Source organism: Populus euphratica, unplaced genomic scaffold (assembly GCF_000495115.2).
Source record: "Populus euphratica unplaced genomic scaffold, PopEup_1.0 scaffold237.1, whole genome shotgun sequence".
In the NCBI taxonomy this organism is placed as follows: Eukaryota; Viridiplantae; Streptophyta; class Magnoliopsida; order Malpighiales; family Salicaceae; genus Populus; species Populus euphratica.
The window spans coordinates 25,814-46,367 of record NW_011500086.1 but is presented as its reverse complement, the minus strand read 5'-3'; the positions used below and the strand labels follow the sequence as shown (position 1 = coordinate 46,367).

The 20,554-nt window shown below is 33.3% G+C and overlaps 2 protein-coding genes across 6 annotated transcripts in view; one reads left to right on the top strand and one right to left on the bottom strand.

Annotated features, from left to right (window-relative positions):
* Positions 1-5,549, bottom strand: part of LOC105108964 (mannose/glucose-specific lectin-like) — a 20,294-nt gene extending 14,745 nt beyond the window's left edge. The window contains exons 1-7 of one of the 2 annotated variants that reach the window (XM_011003495.1): positions 5,442-5,549; positions 5,151-5,360; positions 4,600-4,833; positions 4,061-4,264; positions 3,707-3,940; positions 3,397-3,600; positions 2,490-3,093 (exon numbers count right to left, since the gene is read on the bottom strand). In XM_011003495.1, coding sequence (XP_011001797.1) covers positions 2,845-3,093; positions 3,397-3,600; positions 3,707-3,940; positions 4,061-4,264; positions 4,600-4,833; positions 5,151-5,360; positions 5,442-5,444 — 1,338 coding nt within the window. In that variant the 5' untranslated portion in view covers positions 5,445-5,549 and the 3' untranslated portion in view covers positions 2,490-2,844. Of the gene's footprint in view, positions 1-2,489; positions 3,094-3,396; positions 3,601-3,706; positions 3,941-4,060; positions 4,265-4,599; positions 4,834-5,150; positions 5,361-5,441 lie in introns of those variants that run through there. The other variant, XM_011003494.1, reaches the window with a different exon arrangement.
* An 11,265-nt stretch (positions 5,550-16,814) lies between these two features.
* Positions 16,815-19,086, top strand: LOC105108965 (60 kDa jasmonate-induced protein-like). 4 transcript variants are annotated; one of them, XM_011003499.1, is made up of 3 exons: positions 16,815-17,030; positions 17,258-17,721; positions 17,863-19,086. In XM_011003499.1, the coding sequence occupies exons 1-3, from the start codon at positions 16,830-16,832 to the stop codon at positions 18,869-18,871; spliced, it is 1,674 nt and encodes a 557-aa protein (XP_011001801.1). In that variant the 5' UTR covers positions 16,815-16,829; the 3' UTR covers positions 18,872-19,086. The 4 variants fall into 4 exon arrangements, with proteins under 4 accessions (XP_011001801.1, XP_011001800.1, XP_011001799.1 ...); XM_011003498.1 differs by having other exon boundaries at positions 17,258-17,784; positions 17,827-19,086; XM_011003497.1 differs by having other exon boundaries at positions 17,258-19,086.
* The last annotated feature ends 1,468 nt before the right edge of the window (positions 19,087-20,554 follow it).

Sequence of the window (20,554 nt, the reverse complement as noted above, 5' to 3'; positions counted from 1 at the left end):
GTTTTGACCCGAAACAGCCCGAAACTCATTTTTCATCCTGGTCGACATGGTGAGACTTGTATTGACCCGGTGGACTCGGTTTTGATCGAAAATGACAGTTTTGACCCGAAACAGCCCGAAACTCATTTTTCATCGCGGTCGACATGGTGGGACCCGTATTGACCCGATGGGTTCAGTTTTGACAGAAAATGACGGTTTTGACCTGAAACGTCCTGAAACTCATTTTTCATCCCGATCGACATCGTTTAACCCGTATTGACCTGGTGGACTCAGTTTTGATAGAAAATGACGGTTGACTCGAGAAAATATATTTTGAACTCTTTTTTTTCTTTTTTTTTCTTTTATATATTTTTTTGTCATGAATAATAAGATAAAATAACATAAAAATTTTTTTTAGTGAATCCAAAATTGGGTTACAACACATATATAAAAGAATAATGAAAACATGTATTATTTAACTATGTTAATTAAATAATTTACAAAAATATTGATTTATCTCAAATTTATTCGTTATATTTTAATAGTACTATTAATTCTTTATCAATTATCTACATAAAACTGAAATTTCTACACATTTATTAAAAATTTCAACTCAATAGTAAATTTAACAAAATATAAAATAGAACCGTTAAATAAGTCATTATTTATTTCATCACAAAACACCTAAGTCACTAATTCAATATAAATTTTATCAATTTATAAATAAATATAATTTTATAAAATCTTAAATAATCCTAACATGTACAAGTCATAAATTCATAAAATAAATTTGTATGAGAAAAGACTATAAAATAAATAAACACCCAATCAAAATATATATACTATAAAAAATTTGCAAAAAAAGAATCAATATTTTAAAATTAAGTTCAAACAAAAAAAAAAGATTTACTTAATTAAAGTGCAGAATTCTCAAAAAGATCTGAATCAATACTTAAATGTTGATAAACTGAATATTGTGATGGTTGAATTTATTATACGGGTTGAATTATGTTCAGGTTAAGAGGGAGGGGTTGTTTGTTGTTAAAAAAATGCATTAAAAAAATAAAAAGAAAAAGGTCAATTATTAGGATATAACTTAAATATCATTAAACCAACATAATTATTTCATAGGTCATTCTATTAGTAAAAACATTAAGCCATCATATCATTTATCTTTTTAAATCACACAATATTTTTTTTAGTAAATATATAAAAAAAATTATTAGCATATATTTATAGAAATATATACTTTATTGTTAGATTAATTTTTTTAGTAATGTTATCTTTAAAAATTTCACATTATCATACTGTTTGATTGTATTTTTATTTTTTATTTATTTATTGTGATTTTCTTAATATATATCAACAAAATTTTCAATTAATATATAATAATAAATAAATAAAATTAAAAATTATATCAATAAAAACCATCACATTTCTTCGTTTATAATTATCTATCTTCCGACAGTAGTTAATCAAGTGAAATGGATACAAGGGAAATTCAAAAATCAAAATTAAGAGAGGTACCGTAGTTCCCGTACTTCTTGGATTTCTTGCCTTGGTACACCCCGTAGGGCACCGTCCCGCTTGGACCTCTCGGTAATATTATCTCCATCTCTCTGAGGTCGACTTCAATACTCCACTTAATGACGTAGAAATATAGGAAGACATAACCTCAAAAAACACGGAGTTGACAACCAGAAACAGCAGTTCAAAGCTACGTTGTTCCATCATTCTGTAACTTCAAACGGTTCTTTAGAGCATTGGCTTCAGGGTTATCTCTAAAGCACTGATGGAAGCCAGATTTCAGTGAAAAAACAAAGACTCCTGTCACGTCTAAGTGAGGAAAGGAGTGAAAAATACCAATAATACGACTAGCCATCTAATCGCCGACCAGCAAGCACTCCACGCACAGCACAGTGGGGGAGGCAGGCAGGGGCCTGGCCCCTGCAGGAAATTTTTTTTCCAGCCCCCTTCCTTATAAATATTGTAAAAATAATTAAAAATTTAACTTTACTTCCCTTAATTTTTAATTTGGCCCCCTTAGTTTTTTTTTCTTGCTCCGCCCTGGCACAGCAGACGACACATATCTCCAGACACGACGCATATCTCCTGACAAAATAATTACTTGCTTATATTTTTTAGATTAATATTGATGTTAAAATATAATTAATTTTAAAGTTTTTAGTTGTTATTATATAAATAATTAAGGATTCAAATATAAGATTATAAAAAAACCAATCTTTTTAATTTTTAATTTTTATTATTTGATTATCATCTACATAGTTATTTGTGTTTTCTCCTACATTGCTGCGTGTGGCTGAGGCAACTTTGTAAAAACATAATTTCTGTAATTTCTTTTCGTACAGGCTTGGATCATAGTTTTTTAATAATCTGTGGAACATTCATGTTGGGGTAGTTGATTCCCCGGTAAAGATGTGTTTGGTACAAGAGATTATGACTGAAAAAATATAATTAAAAATAAAAAAATTAATATGAAATAAAAAAATAACAAAACTGTTCGATCTCAAGTCAAACAGGAACTATATAAATAACTCCCGAGTTACAAGAATTAGAACGTCCCAAGGGATTTCAACCACTGATAGGGCTTACATTATTCATGCTTTGATTCAAAGTCGCAATATTTATTAATACATGATACAACGAAGCATCAAGAAACCTAGCACATCACAGAGCTATGAAAGCCCTCGTAAACAACACTAAGAAACAACAAAAACATATTTATATCCGTACATTATTAGAGCATATAAGAACAACATCATGAACAAAGCATCGACGCAGTGACATTGTATTGTGTCCATGGATATTTTAGAGATAAAACAACTGATTTCTTCCAATAAGAAGTTAGATTGTCGTCTCTGGTTTGACAAAGATGCCAATGGCGTCGAGGTAGTGTCCAGCTCTTCCATGGAATCCAACCACCGTATTATTATTTATCGGGATGGAGAAAGGAGTGCCAGAACCGGTCCCAAAAGGTCCATAAGTAGCCCTATTTGTAGTAAATGACAGCGATGTGATTGTTAATAAAGTGCTGAAATTGCCATATGTCCCACTTATGGATATCAGGTGTTCAGAAGGCCAGTTAATAAGAACCTGCAAATAATGCAAAGCAAAATACGTGAACTATTTTTAATTAGTAGTTTATGAAACATAAATGCCTTGTTGTTTCAATAATTGTTTTCCATACATGAAACAATAGTCCTAAATAAAATTAGACGGGACTGGGACAATCAAAATCTCAGCTCGTCCCATGTATATACTAGTGCAGCCAAGCTCGAACAAATTATAAAAACATTTTGACAATACAAACGGCAAAAAAAATTTCTAGGATAATTTTGTTCTTTTGAAATATTTTCTATCGAAAAAACTTAACACACCACAAGAGGGAATACTTACAGTTTTCCTTTCACCAATGTCATTGGGGTTGTTGCCTCCGAATGTTGCAGAATCCAAGTCAGTCGTGTCCCGGAAAGATATAGACTTAATGTTTAATCCTACGTTGATGACTATCTGGTTTATACCTCGATTTGTAATGTAACTCCATGGATTTCCACCTTGGCCTCCCCATGGACCAATTGAAATAGTTCCTTCTATGTCCCTCTGCATCGTTACCAATAAACACTGTTACTGAGTTTTTTTTTTTTGGGTTCTAACTGCAAATTTAAAACCTTTTTTCAAGAGAAAAAAGAAAAGAAAAAAACTTTACAGGTTTCACATGGATGCCAATTGCATCAAGGTAGTGGCCTCCTCTTCCATGAAATCCAATCACGACCGAACCTTCAATTGGTATGGAGAAAGAAGTGCCGGTAGCAGTTCCAAAAGGTCCATGTGTGGTGAGATTAGTTATGAACGATAGTGATGTGATCACCACCATTCCAGCATAATTTCCATATGTCCCCGTTATGGATGTTAGATGCTCTGAAAGCCCATCAATCTCAATCTACACGTAAGTTGCATCATAGAATATTGTATATAGTATTAGCTTAGCTAAATAAGGAAGAGAAAAGGAAATGCTTCATTTGATTTGCTATCCTGTGCAAGCCATAAATGCCATACTCACTCTTCTTTCTTCACCAGTGTCATTAGCATTTTTGCCGCCAAATTTTCCATACTCTTGGCCATTTCCGTCTTTAAAAGAGAGGGACTTGATATTGGTTCCTTCATGAACAATTATCTCTTTTATCCAGCTTCCCACCCTAAAACTAAAAGGATCTCCACCTGGACCACCCCATTGCCCAACTGAAATGCTTCCATGTGAATTTGCCTGCACGCAAAGCAATAGTCATAGTCAATTATTTCTGTTGTTACTAGCCATATGGCTTGACTCACCTGCATTGCAACACTTGGGCGAATGTCTAAAAAGGATACATGTCTTAGAAAAACTAGACGAGGCTATAAAATGTCACAGCAAAATGGCGTACTGGTATATATATATAGAAGAGGACGCTAGCTTAAAAGAAAACAATATTCATAAAATCCATCTATATTCATCCAAAGAGAAGTGAAACTATAAGACTCAGACGAGGACGCATACTTAGAAAGAAAACAAGCATCAATAATAACCATATTTACTGATAAAATATAGTTGAATGAACTTACCGGTGTCACAAAAATACCAAGTGCATCAAGGTAGTAACCACATCTCCCATGGAAGCCAACCACCGCGCTATCTGCTATAGGGATTGAGAAAGTTTCACCAAGAGCTGTTCCAAAAGGTCCATATGTAGTGAGATTTGTAATGAACGATAGGGAAGTGATCACTAATAGTCCTTTGTAGCTTCCATAAGTTCCGCTTATAGATTTCAAATACTCTGAAGGCCATTGGATCTCAATCTATACAAAACACAACGCGCGCATAAAATAAAAGGTAAGTGCTGCTGATCTATTAAGATTTTTATTTATTTTTTGAAAGGCAGAACGTATTAAAATTATAAAGGGAAATGAAGTACAAAAACTTTCAGCAAGAAACAGAGATAAAAACCCCAAAACAGAGATGAAAAGGATAAAAAAAACCGAAAAAGAAAAACATAACAGACAGATTATAAAAGATCTACAAAAATGCTACGAAGTCAGTAATACGATTTTTCCAATCCATCAGCTATGGAATTAGCCTCCCTGTAATTGTATTAATATATGAATAGCTAAGTCACCTTTTTCTGTTCACCCCTGTCATTAGGGTCGTTGCCCCTGCCACCGAATGTCCCAGAAACCAGGCCACTGGCATCTTTGAAGGAAATGGACTTGATATTTCCTACTACACGGAGGACTATCTCAGTTATCCCACCGCTTGCCCTGTAACTCCAGTGGTCGCCACCTAAACCTCCCCATGGTCCCAATGAAATGATTCCTTCCAAGGATGCCTGAGCACAAACCAGTAGTCATCATCAAAACACATGTATCTATTAGCATGTGAAGAAAATATACCTTAGATAGTTTCATACCATTTGCTTAGACGAATGTGTTGAATGTTGGAATGTATCTGTTCTTTATGTGGTGGTTAGTGTAATTGTGTGGGCGGTATATATAGACGGATTGGAAACGGAGGGAGGTACATATAGGCGGATTAGAAACGGAGGGAGCTAATAACGAGAGATTTTTTATTTTTTATTTTTTTGATCAACCTTTCAAAATCCTTCAAAAGCCTTCTTTTCTTTAAGTTACTCCATTGTTTGAGGGTTTTGGAGGAAAACCTTATTATTTTACAAGTATGCTTTTAATTATTTGTCAAAGTTTTCTTAATAAGGGAATTAAATCCTAAACAAACATAAATTCAATTTGTGCAAAACATTATTACTCCCTCAAAAAAAAAAAAAAGAATGATCAAGTATTTTACCTTCCATTTTCTTTCCCTTGTTTATTTCAAATAAAGACAAGAAACTTTTTTGATATTGATAAAAAATTACAATACATATGTTATTGTACGAAAACGTGCAGTATAAACTTTAATAACGCAATCCAAAAATTTATGTGTCAGGACCACAACAGCATATGACTTATCGTATGAAATGAAGAAATTTCTTACGTGGTTGCAAACAAAATTTATCATATATTGAATTGTTCATTGAATGGAATATATTCCCTGTTATTGTCGGAAAACGTGCAATATAAACTACAGCATATGACAATTCTGAGATTTATCGTCAGAAAGAAAGATTTCTTACATATTACTAGATGATAAAACTTGGGTGGTGCATATGTTATTGATATAAAGAGACTTGCGAGAGTGTTAAATATAGTGATAGATGTAACACAATTTGGATTAATTTGATATTAAAAACGATAAGAAAAACTTAGATTATTATGGCAATAAAAGAACTTTGCAAGGCGTTTGAGTGTGTCTTTTGCCAATTTGATAAAATGATGAATGGAAAAAATTCTATATGAAACCTGGACTCGATCGTAAGGGAACTGAGAGTGTTGTTGAAGGTGTTTTCGAAAGAAGAAAGATTTCTTCAAAGGAGGAATATAGGCTTCAGAAATATAGGACTCCATATAATTCGCATATAGTGGCTGTGAAATTTTCTATTTCAATGTATTTTCTTGATAATGGTAGAAAAATCTCTATCATACAGGAAGAAAAACGTGCAATAATGCAATACAATAAGCAAAAGAAACTTTGTATATTGACCCAATACATTGAAGTATTCATTGAAAGGAATAAAACGTGTAATTTGCATAGAGGCTTGTATTTATCATTATTATAGATGTAAGTGGTCCAACAAGACAAACTGTCCCTGCATGTGAAGGAGAAGGATAAATCATTGTATGAGAAATTACCCTACAAGCTTTATTTTCCTGCATGTAAATCATTATACTTTAAGTTCGGTAATGCTCCAATCATGTTTTTTGTATTTTAAAAACATTTTAAAAAAAATATTTTTTATTTTTTTATTTGCTTCAAATTAATATTTTTTTGAATTTTTGATATGCTAATGTTAAAATTAATTTTTTAAAATTAAAAAAATATATATTATTTTAATACATTTTTAAATAAAAATATATTTTAAAACCAACCACAAACACCCTAAATCGTTATACTTTTACAACCCAAACTAATCTTTCTTGTACTCCATTTGTTTTGTTTATTCTTTCTGATGACTTGTCATCACTTTGCGACATTATTTTTTTTTATTTGTAGTGAAAAGATTATATTTTCATTCAAAATTATAGCACAAAACTTTGCTTTTTTATTTTTCTTTTAGTAAATCATCAGTCAATGAACTATAATTTTGATGATATTATTGCTTTTATTATGGAATGTGTTAAATTAGAAAATATTGTATTATTAATGTATTGACTTACACATGCTACACTGTAACACATGTACTACCCTAATAATATAAATAGTAAAGGTGGCTATCTCATTAAATTAAGCCTTTCAATTATCACAAAACTCGTTTCAACTTGGTATAAAAAAAAAATTTATCTTAACAGATTTATTCTAAAAACAGCAGCCCCTCTATTACTTTTCTGCAACAAAATCGTCTCCTCTATTTGTTGTCTATTGCTACCTCTCCATCAGCTAATTATTCTTCAAATAGCAACCCCTCTAATTATTTTCTATTTTATTTTTCTTTTAGTAAATCATAATTATTAGATAAAGGATTCAATTTATTATATCAATAGGTTAATCTTCAAGTCATCATATTAATCTATTTTATTAATTTTTTTTAATAAATAATTGAAATGAGATCATTTTATTTTTTTAATAAACAAAGAATTCATTCAACCAAATTTAAATCAAATTATATTATATTAATTAAACTGGGCCTTCAACTTTTGCTTCATACGATAACGTCATCCTCCCTTAGCACACTCAAGGGAATTATCATGTTTTCTTGGCATGTCCAAGGTAATGATCATCCTCTTTTAGGTCTAACCTCGGGAATGAACTCATCCTCTATGGGCTTAGCTATTTTTGATGTCTTAGACGCTAATATTTTTACACATTTTAGTTATAAAAGTTTTCAAAGTACCTCCCATATTCCCATAAAATATTAATATAGATATAAGAGATATTTATCCATCATTAAATACAATCAAGGTAAGATTACATCTTTTAAGTGTATAAAAGTCCAAACACCCACTATATTCTCATCAAATATTAGTATAGATATAAGGGATATTTATTCCTCATTAAATATTATCAAGGTAATTACGGTGCAGGCCTTCATCTTCAGAAAAAGAGAAGACTTATGGGTAATAAATACCATGAGACCTTTAAAATAAAAGTTCACAATCTTCATTCTCTATTGCATATATATTTTCAGAGCATCTCCCTCTGTAATATTATTGTATTTTTCTTTCTCTAAAAAAATACTTATTTAAGTATCAGAGAGTCTTCACCTCCACCAAAAAAGACTTTTTACAGATACTAGTCACAAGCCACCTTAGCTAGGAATAATGAATAAGATTGTTAGAACCAATTGATTAACCAATTATCCAACTTAGAAGCCCTATTTCTAGGCTAGTAAAACATTGGGGCATCATCAGTTTCTTACGTGGCTGCAATTATCAAGTGTTACTTGATGATAAAACTTGAGTGGTCCATCAACAAATATAGAGAGACTTATACAAGTGCTAAATATAGTGATTGATTTAACATAATTTGGATTAATTTGATATTAAAAATGGTAAGAAAGAGAATTTGATGACATTATTTGCTCAGATAATTTTATAAGGCATTAGAGTGTGTTATCATTGATATTGGTGTCTTTTGTTTAAAAAAACCTAACTTGTCATATATGAGTGGGAGATGTTGAACTCTTTAGGATAGTTAAGAATAATAGAAGGTTTAACTAATCAGTTAGTCGACCTTTTTTATTTATATAATTAATGCAGTATATAATAGTTAATGTAGAGATTACAACACAAGAGTAAGTCTATCAACCTTTTTTACTTATATATATCCTATATTGTTCAAGTTTCTAATATGCCTTCTCAAGCTAGTGGTAGAGGGTCAACCCGAAGCTTGAACTAAATAGTAAAATAAGTAGGAGGAAGTGGCTTAGTAAGAACATCGGTAAACTAATCATTGGACAAAATAAAACAAATCTGAATGTCTTTTTTAGCAGCGTTGTCAAATAAAAATAATAATCAAACTCAATATGTTTAGTACGAGAATGGAAGATAGGATTCGCAAACAAATTATCACACTAAATCGTAGGCATAAAAGTAGGGATAATTTGTAGATCAAATAATAAATATTGAAGCCATAAAACCTCAGCAGTGTCATAAGCTAAGATTTTATACTCAACCTCGGTAGAAATACGAGCAATCATGTTATTTGCTTGATTTTCAAAAAATCGACGTATTACTAAAGAAAATAAGATATCTACTTGTAGGCTTACGATCATCAACACTACTAGTCCAATTAGCATCTATAAAACGATGTAAAGCAAAGAAGGAGCTAAGAATGATACGTATGCTAAAAGAAATCATATCCTTAAGATAAAGCATATATAATGCATTTAATAGTAACCCAATATCCATCGGTAGAAGGATGCATAAACTGATAGACCTTATTAATAACAAAACAAATATCTGATCTCATAAAAGTGAGATATTAAAGAGCACTAACAATTTGACAAAACATATAGGATAAAAAAAACAAGCAATTAGGCACCACAATAACCGTAGAGGTAGAAATAAGAGTATAAATAGGTTTGCAAGAAGACATAGCTTCTCTATTGAGGATGTTAAAAACATACTTATCTTGTCATAACATAAGACCCATATTAGTAGGATGAACCTCTATCCCTGAATAATAATAAATAACACCTAAATCTTAAAGCTTAAACTCGGAGCTCAACAACTATATCAAGCCGTAGAGCAAGGCTAAGTTGCTTTAAGTAAGTAAAATATCATCACCATAAACCAGTAGATAAAAAATATCGACACCTATATATAAGATGAGTAATGATATGTCAACCTTAGAAGTCAAAAATCCAATAAAGAAAATATAATCACTCAAGTGAGTGTATCATTCTCGATGAGCTTGTTTCAAGTCATATAAAGACTATGCAACTAACACACATAAGAGGTGTCGCTACACGATGTCGGGCGACGGCTCCACTTCCCTTTTTTTTTTGTTTTTTTTTTAAAACAAAAGGAATTTAATTTTTTATTTGATTGGGGGGAAATAAAGATTTTATTTGGAGTCGCCATCTAGTAATTTGAGGGAACTAGAAATCCAAAATTAGACACTGGTCCCAGAGATTCGGATACTGGGTTAGTTATGATTAAGGGAAGGTAGACACCACCCTTAAAACATCCTTTCAGAGAAAGGTTACCTTTACTTGTGTGTTTTTCTTATTTTGATTCAAATGCTATTATATTTTGAGCTTATTTGTAAATTTTTAACATGATTAACGTCGGTCCCTAAAAATAGGAGACGCGTTAAAAATGACATCAGTCCCTAAAATTAGGAGACTTTGTCTAAAATGTCGACGTTTATCCCTAAATAGGAGAGTTACGTCTGATTTACCAAAATAAATAATAATGGACATAATCCATATTTGGTATTTAATTTTTTTGACATCAGTCCTTTTCTGTAAATAAAAGAGACGTGTAGACAAATAATATTTATTTTATAAAATAAAAATTATTTTGATATCATTCACAAATAGATATATCAATTCTTGAAAATTGAGTTTTTGACCCATAAACAGTGATATGATAAAATGGGTGTTGAACTCGCGTCGTTACTTATTTTTGTTTTTTTCACATGCAAAAATTTACAAGTATTTATATATAAAAATATCATAAAATATCATAAAATATCATATAAAATTACCTGAGTACCCCTGTATAGGTAAAAGACTGAAATACCCTCGGATTTATCAAAAATTTACGAAAATGCCACTGGCGGCGCGTGTGTCTCACGCGCGGTTACTATTCACACGCGAAAAGATAGTCAATTCTGGTAGCTCTGAGGACGAGGATTCTGATGGTGGTGGTATCGTTGGCCGTTGATGGCTGAGGAGGGAGAATCGACGACTAGAAGGTCGATTGGTCGATGTCGGTCGCGGCCTTTTTCCGGCCAAATTAGCCGGTGAAAAAGTGTGAAACGGCCGGGGTTTTGCTCAGGGGGAGATTATGCACAATTCTGTGGCGGTTTCACGGCTTGAGACGACCGGAAATGGGAGATCGGCGGAGAGAGAGAGAATCGTCGGCGAGAGGAGAGAGAAGCTCTGGGTTTTGCTACGGTGTGGACGAGTGTATGGTGCGCTCGTGCGTCTGAAGGCTGTCAACCGCTGGATCTCGGATGAACAGATCGTGCGGCTTTGATTCGTTTGATCTTCAAGTGATCAATCGGTCAGAAGTGAATGGGCTGCGGTCTGGTGTATCGCGATGTACCGAGCACTCGGTACACCGGCTGACGTGGCGCAACCAGATCGAAAGGCAGATTAGTTGAGCGGCTGAGATTGATTTGGGTTTTAAATCTGGTATGGTAAAGCCTATTGTATCCTATGAAATCAAAGGCTCAGATCTAAATACTATTAACTCTAACGGTTGGGATATTTTTGGTATTTTTCAATTTATTAAAAAACAATTTAATATCTTACTAGGGTGCAGAAAAAATATAAGAAAAATAAATAGTAACCAAATAGTAACCCGAAATAGTAATTCCAAATTCAGAATTGAAATTGAGAATCAATTTTTTATTTTTTCCTCCTCCTGGTGTCTTGAATTCATTTGGCTATTTATAGCCAATGAATTCAGACAACAATTCACGGATGAATTGTTAACAATTCACGGATTGTTAAAATTTTCAAACTTCCACCGATTACTATTTGTCTTATTATATATAATAATACTAAATAATAATAATAATATTTATTTATAGGAATAAAAATTAAAAATTCAAATTAGTATTATAAAAAGTTTTTCACTGCTAAAAAATCAATTTTAAATTACATTTTTTTTTTTATACGGGTATCAACTCGGTGGACTGGGTTGTTTTTTTTGACCAAAAATACTAGTTTTGACCAAAATAGTCCGAAACTCATTTTTTATCGCGGTCGACATGGTGGGACCCGTATTAACCCGGTGAACTCGATTTTGACCGAAAATGACGGTTTTGACCCGAAACAGCCCGAAACTCATTTTTCATCCCGGTCGACATGGTGGGACCCGTATTGACCCGGTGGACTCGGTTTTGACCGAAAATGACGGTTTTGACCCGAAACAGCCCGAAACTCATTTTTCATCCCGGTCGACATGGTGGGACCCGTATTGACCCGGTGGACTCGGTTTTGACCGAAAATGACGGTTTTGACCCGAAACAGCCCGAAACATATTTTTCATCCCGGTCGACATCGTTTAACCCGTATTGACCTGGTGGACTCGGTTTTGACAGAAAATGACATGGTGGGACCCGTATTGACCCGATGGACTCGGTTTTGACAGAAAATAACGGTTTTGAACCCGATGGACTCGGTTTTGATAGAAAATGACGGTTTTGACCCGAAACAGCTCGAAACTCATTTTTCATTGTGGTCGACATGGTGGGACCCGTATTGACCCGATGGACTCGGTTTTGACAGAAAATGACGGTTTTGACCCGAAACGTTCTAAAACTCATTTTTTTTTCTTTTTTTTTTCTTTTTTTTTATTTATTATATATTTTTTTTGTCATGAATAATAAGATAAAAAAAAAATTAGTGAATCCAAAATTGGGTTATAACAAGAGGAAAGAATAGAATCAACATAACCTAGAGGTTTCTGCATGTATAACTCTTTTTCAAAGGTCTCTTTAAGAAAGGCATTACGAATATCAAGTTCATTAATCTTCCAACCATATGAAACAGAAATGGAGAAAACCAACCGAATAGTGGCTTATTTAATGATAGGACTAAAAGTCTCTGAAAAATCAACACCTTCTTTTTGAGTAAAGCCTCTAGTAACTAACCGAGATTTATAGCACCCAAGGCTTTCATCTGCATAATGTTTGATGTTATACATCTAACAACTAGTAATAATATTTATTGAATGATATAAAGGAATCATAGATCAAGTGTCGTTGAAACGTAGTGCTTAAATTTCATTTGTCATAGCCTCATGCCAAGCCTAATTCCCTTTTAGCATAAAAAAACCATAATCGATTCATAAACAAGAGGAGAGAATACCTAGAGATAGGGCTGAAAGAAAAAGCCAAATAGGCTATCAAATTTATTGTCTTTATAGTTGTGGAAGAAGAACCATAGGATGGCGACAAACCACAAAACTTGAGGGAGGTAAGGCCAAACTTGTATATTGTTGTAAAGGATAGTAGGAGAGGTCAGCAACCAAATTCAATATTGTCGTAAAGGATAGTAGGAGAGGTCAATAACCAAACTCAACCCAGTAGGAGATTTAGATTGAGAGACTATACTAACAATAATAGACCCAAGTGAACCAATAACAAAATCAGGAGTACCAACAGTATTGGACCTAGAAAAGTGGGAGAACTTGTATCTGGATACTGATCATGAAATAAACAAGTGTATAATGATATAAGGATAGGCTGTTGGTTTGTCTTAAAGTGGCAGAAATGGTACACAATATAGGTGATAGAAAGGTTACAAGCATAAAGGAGTGAAAAGTGGAGAATTTAGCAAGTTAGGCAAATGGGTAGTACGAATATGATGTGGAGAGATGTTTGGGGGGGTGTGATAGCCGTGCAGATTTGTCAAAAGGAAAAACATGTTTATAAAAACAAACATGACAAGAAATATAAATGCGTTGAGATATGAGATCAAGATAACGATAATCAAGATGAGAGGAACTATAACCTAAGAACACACATGGAGAAAAACAAAAATCCAACTTATGAGCATGATATGGAAGCAAGTATGGAAAGCAAAGACACTCTAATGTACATAGAAAATCATAATCAAGAGTAAGGTGAAAAAGAAACTTAATTGAGGACTTATTTTCAAAGAAAAAAATAGGCATATGATTGACAAAATACACCAAAGATTCAAACGCATAATTCTAGAATTGTAATGGGGCTTTACATTGTTCGATGAAAGTAAAACTAGTTTCAATAGTATGTCGATGATAATGTTTAATAATGCCATTTTGTTCATGAATGTGAGGAAAAATTAAACGATAATGAATACTGATAGTCTGAAAGAAAGTATTTAACTTATGGTTTTTGCCACCTTAATCAATCTAAATAAATTTATGTTTTCACAAAAATTTTCGTTCAACAAAAATTTGAAAACGATGGAAAATAGAAAATACATTAGATTTTGCAATAATAGAATAATACCAGATATATTTTTTATACGCATCAACAAATAACAAAACCCATCAGAATAAAAAAAAGAAAAGGAGTAGGGCCCTAGACATCACTTAAAATTAAATCAAGTGGAGTAGATATTTTATGACTCATAGGTCACAACGACAAATATAGCGACTTTCCTAATGGACATGCTTGACATTAAAAAGTTGAACATCTAGAGTTACAAGAAAGTTTATTACTTGATACTAAATAAATGAAAACACGGGAAGTAGGATGACCCAATCCACAATGTCAGATATCAACAAAAGCAAATACACGAGGAGACTAGTAAGCTTAAGGAATTGACATGGAGGAAGACTTAAATAGAACATAGAAACCATTGTTATTCTAACTATAAATGAGGAATACCTTGGTGTTGAGATCCTTGACATAAAATACAAACTTGTGAAATTTAAAATAGATATTATTATCAAGATAAAAATTATGAATAGAAAGTAATGGCTTAATAATGAACTACATTAGATAAGGTAAAACTATATTTTAGTGTATGTAATGTAGTATGTCCAATATTAGATATGGAAAGGCTCTTACCATCACCAAAATACAAGTGATCATTGTAAGATAGGGTTTAGACTCGATTAAAATTGCAAGATTAAGAGTAACATATTGATTCGGATTGGTATTCAGAAACCAATCCACAAAGTTCATCGAGGAGGCATTGCTGAGTGCAAGATTGGCTTTAGGCTATTGTTCACAAATGTGAAGTTAAAAGCATTAAGGCATAGAATGACCAAAGTAATAGCAAAGCTAACACTTGACATTCTACCCTAAAAGGTGTGTATTGGACCATCGTTGGATGTCATTACTCCTTTTGTTATGTTTCCAATTACCTTGCCTCTAGTCATTATTAAAAGAACTATTTAACATATGAGTGGCTATTGTGACTATTGTTGTTGTGCCGCCAGCCACCATGAAAACACCCCTTACCCACGGTTGTTATTATTCTTATTGTTAAAAGAACTAAGGGGTTGGCATTGTGCAATAAGAGCTGATAGTGGTTAAGCTAGCATAGACAACAAAGAAGCAATGGCAGCAACACCCATGGATTGAAAAGAGCTCTTCTGAAGAAACTCATAAGTAAGAAAATGACTTTGAAGGTCTGTATATGAAATAGGATATGCCCTTGTCGAAAGGCTAGTCACCAAATCCCTAAACTCTTATTGAAGTCTACGAAACACATATCTATTAAAATCTATAAGCAAAATCGGTCGACTAGCTACTACTAATTCATTAAATAATGTCTTTACTCATTATATATATATGGTGACTGAATCATCACTTTGATGAAAATCTTGAAAGGAGACATGAAGTTGCATAATATGAGAAGTGGATGGAAAAGCAAGTGTTTGCTTAAAGTACGCTAAACACAATGCAAGGTTTGACAATCAACAACAAGATATTATACATTTATTGAAAGAGGAGAAAGGAGAGCAATCAGAATAAGTTGATCTTGTTGTTTCTAATGAAGAAAATAGGGATTAACCTCAAGATAAGAGCCATTGATAATGGCCATGTGAGGAGGAGCCATTGATAATGGCCATGTGAGGAGAAGGACACAACAAAGCGCCATTAACAAAATGAAAAACCCCTTGTCCCTAAAGATACGGCTTCATCTATATATTCCAATAAAAATAATTGGTGTTTTAAGATTAATGTGTTAAGTGTTGGAAAGAGGAACAATTGTCACAATAGAAGCCTCCAAAGGCAATAGTAGTCACAACAATAGCAATGGATGAGTCCAAAACAGAGGAAGAAGCAAAGATCTGCACCGGTGGTGGAGAAGAAAACGATTGCAGGTGGTTGATGACATAGGGACTAATAAGAGTGGACTCCATTGGAGAGAAAGAAAAAAAAATTAATGTATTTAGAGCTCTGCTACTAAGTTGAGCATCATAAAAGGTTTAACCAAACTAGTTAGCTAATCTTTTTTATTTATATAAGTTAATTAGTATATAATAGTTAATATAAAGATTACAAAACAATAACAAGTCTTTCAACCGTTTCTAATTATATACATATTCTATATTATGTAATTTCCTATAATATGGATTATACACCCTTAAAGAGTTAGAGTTTTTTTTTAAAAAAAAACAAAAAACCTAACTCATCATGTATTTTTCATATAAATTGATGAACGAAAAATATTCCATATGATCAAACCTCGACTCGTGAGGGAAGTGAGAGTGTTTTGGAAGGTGTTTTCGAAAGAAAAAAGATTTCTTCAAAGGTGGAATATAGGCTTTAGAAATTTAGTACTCCATATAATTCGCATATAGTAGCTGTGAAGTTTTCTATTTCAATATATTTTCTTGATAATGGTAGAAAAATCTATCATACTGAAAGAAAAACGTGCAATAATGCAATCCAATAAGGACACGAACGTATGTTTATTGACCCAATACAGTGAAGTATATCCATTGAATGGAATATATTCCCTGCTCGCACATAGTACTTGTGAGTTTTTCTATCAGAATATATTTTTTGATATTGATAATTGGCACTATTTTCCAAATCACGCTTGTATTTATCATTATTCTAGATGTATGTGGTCCAAAAGACACTGTTTCTGCATGTGAATGAGAAGAATAAATCATTGTATGAGAAATTACTCCACACGCTTTCTATTCCTAGTTTTTCAGTCTATATATACGTTCCAATACCATTACAGAAACTGCATAGCTTGAGGAGATTCAGCACCCAACGGATTCGACTAAGCAAATCGAAAAGCGATTTATCCAAGGTACTTTTCAGTGTAATATTCTTGTAACACCTACGTTGTATTGTTAATTTGTTTTTATGGTTCCGAGTTCGACAATGTGAAGTTTATTACGTACCTTGTGATGTCCTGCTCTCTCCAGTTCTTTTAATTGTTACATCTGGGTTAGAACTATCATTGACTTCTTTTGTCTTGGCTGTAAATTGCAACTGATTGAACTTTATATCATTGCACAAGCAATTTGATCAAAGACAATGCCGGTGGAGTTTGAGATGGAGATCAATGTTCAAACCAGCACCAGGGGAGGTTATCGAGATTTCATTGAGAAACTGCGTGATCGATTGGGAGTGAGATTTTCCCACAACCGTCCTGCACTTGCTGTTCAAGAGGAGCCACCCACTCGATTCTTCGATTTGGTAATACGAACCAACGATCACTCTGTGAGGTTCAGGTTGCGAATGGATAACCTGTACTTGATTGGCTACCAGATGGAAAACGGGCAGTGGTTGGAGTTCAACAACGAAACCGGTGAGCATCTAATTCGAGAACAGGGAACCGAATTCCTAGGCTTCAATGGTAGCTACAATAGGTTACTCAATGTTGCTGGCCTGACTATGGAGGAAGTAAGAGTTGGCTTCTACAACCTAGGGTACGGTATAAATCAGCTTGCTACATCGACAACCTGGAATATTAGGGCACGTTATCTGATTGGGGTGATTATGATGATCTGCGAATCAACCAGACTAATTCCTATATCCAACTATATGGCTACCAATTTCGACAATTCGCATGGTACTAGCTCTGATGATTACAATAATTATGACAATCGTAACCGAGAAGGCCAGATCCAACCTTGGATTACTACCTTAGTTCGTGCTTGGGACGCTTTCTCTGCAGCTTTGTTGCGTGCTGATGCTTACCCAGGTGAATCGTTTCAACTTCGAAGAAATGTCGTGCGGCTTCCACCAGATAACAGGGAAATAAGAACTATTTCCCAAGCTGCAGCAATACTTGGCATCTTGTTGGGACTTTGCTTCAGGCACAGTGGACCAAAAAGGTTCCCAAGCATGACCTTTGATGAAGGACAATGCTTTTTGGGGCTACCACTTGTGGAAGTGTTCTCGGTGCGCATTGATAACATAGATGGAGAGGATCCCGGGCAACTATATGGCACAATCACAGTCTACGATGGACTGAATATAGAGTACATCTACAACCGCACAAGCAGCAACCCAGAATCCATCAAGCCAAGTGAAAATGCTTCGCTAACTGGACCATCTCAATCCATCCTTGCCGTCGGGAACTTTACCATCAAATTGCTTCTCACTGATAAAGACACATGGTCTGGGGACGATGAAATTATCAATAAAGACATCTCATGGGATGCTTCCGAGATCGGCAATGTTTATGACAAACCCATATTTCAAGAATTAGTTGGCAATAGAGGTTCTGTGACAGTCAATTATGCAGTGCTGAGAAATGCTGTGGCAGCGAGAATAACCGTTACTATAGAAGAAGGAGGGGAAAGTACAGTCAATGTTTATGGACAAGTTTATGCCCATTATGACAATTGGGTGGATCCTAAAACGACATGTTTGCTGTTCAACAGATCATCTGATGACTACGTTGATGTAAGGCGTTGGCAGACCATTCCATTGTTAAGACCTGTTGTTGCGGTGCCACTGAACGGTTCTCTAATAGTTAAAGCAAGTTTGTATGATCACGATACATTTTCTGGTGACGATGAGATTGCAAAAGGCGCTGTAGAGTTCCCAGCTCAAATGTCCGGTACATCCTTCAAGCAAATTCAAGGAGAAGATGGGAATTACGTTACAGTGACGGTCTATTGGACATGTGAAATCTAAGTCAATGATAAACCGATGCGTTTTATAGTTATTTGCTTTTATTTTAGAGCCTTAATAAGTCGTTTTACTTCCTAAATAAATCGATGTGATGTGTTTATTAAGGTTTCCACAGTAATGTCATGTCATGATAAGTAAGCTGATTTCAAAGGTTGTAACTTGTCAGTTCTGAAGTATGAAATAATTAATTAATATTATTATCATCTTTTACCCAGTAATTTTAGTTAGCTAAGAGCTCATTTTCCAACTAGGAACCAAAGACTCCATGGTAATTTTAGTTAGATAAAAATAATATGGCCATACTAAAATAACTAACTTACATGGAAGGTCGAAACAAATTCCCGAGGGATTTGAATAAATTTAACGCAAGGAAAAGGGAGTCAATGTAGAATTTTTTAATTAAATAAAATAATTAAATTAGCCAATAATTTTTTTTAATTAAATAAAATAATTAAATTACTCTATTATATAATATATCAGAAATTCGTAAACAACTTTTTATGCGTTCATCTTTATTTTTTGTTCGAACACTTGGTTTGAAGAGAGAAAAGAGAGAGGAATGGCAATTAACACATTTTTAATTAAAACAGCTCTCTGAACCATGGACAATAGCTTGCCTTTCCAAGAGCTAAGTCTCCCATGAATTTTGGATACCATAGGAAGAGCGTCGCATCTGCAGAAGATCCAAGATCCCTCTTGCGAAGATCTCATCCACATTTACACTCACTCTTGTGGAAGTCAAAAAAAAAAAAACAGAGAAAGTCTAAAAAAAATAATTTAAATAGTGATTAAATGACACCATTTTACACCCCCAAGTCTGTGTTTTGGCCCATCACCTAACCCGAGGATCTCGCCTCGACCCAGCCCATCTATTTTATTTTATTTATTTATAAAATTGTTATTGATTTTTTAATTTTATTTTGTAATTAAAAAAATCAGGTAGAATTTGAAAGAGAAAAGAAAAATAGTGAAGTGAAAAAAAAAAAAAAAGAGGAAGAAAGGAAATTGACGAATTTCCATCCGACTGTTTGAGCTCGCGTTTTTTAGCGAAATTTGCCAATTGTCCAAATTATGATTTATTAGTTTATTCTTTTATTTCTTTGTTGTTAATTTTCATCATTTTTTTTGGTCATCTTATTTTATAAATAATAATAATAATAATACAACAATATTAATAACAATAAATAAATAATACTATTAATATTTTAATGTCAACAAAAATAAAACCAAATCATCGACGACGGAATCTCGTAGCATTTCCTCACTTGATCGATAAAATAACGCCCATCCTTGATAGAACATGACTACATGATTTATGTTTGTTGGCTTCTTGTTTTTGAGATTGCTTTGACCATTATTAGAACAACTTCGAAAATTAATACACATAATTAAAATAAATAATTGTAGTAAAATATTTTGATGAAATAATATAATTTTACATGTTTCAATATGATAATAATATTACATTTCACAATCATAATATTTAATTTAATGTTAAGATAATTTTAATTAATATTTAATCCCGACATGAATTGTATTTTGCATTTTGGAATTGTTGAGTAATGGAATCAAAAGGAGGGAGATGGGATTAAAACACAAGGACTGGACACAGAACATGTAGTGCCCTGGGTCAAAAGAAGTTGTGCCTAACTCAAAGAAATTAAGTGGTGCCCCGGAACAACTTTA

Coding starts and splice junctions, on each gene's coding strand:
- LOC105108965 (XM_011003497.1), top strand. CDS start 16,830: ATGTATGTGGTCCAAAAGACACTGTTTCTGCATGTGAATGAGAAGAAT. Junction 17,031..17,257: donor CGAAAAGCGATTTATCCAAG/GTACTTTTCAGT, acceptor ATTTGATCAAAG/ACAATGCCGGTGGAGTTTGA.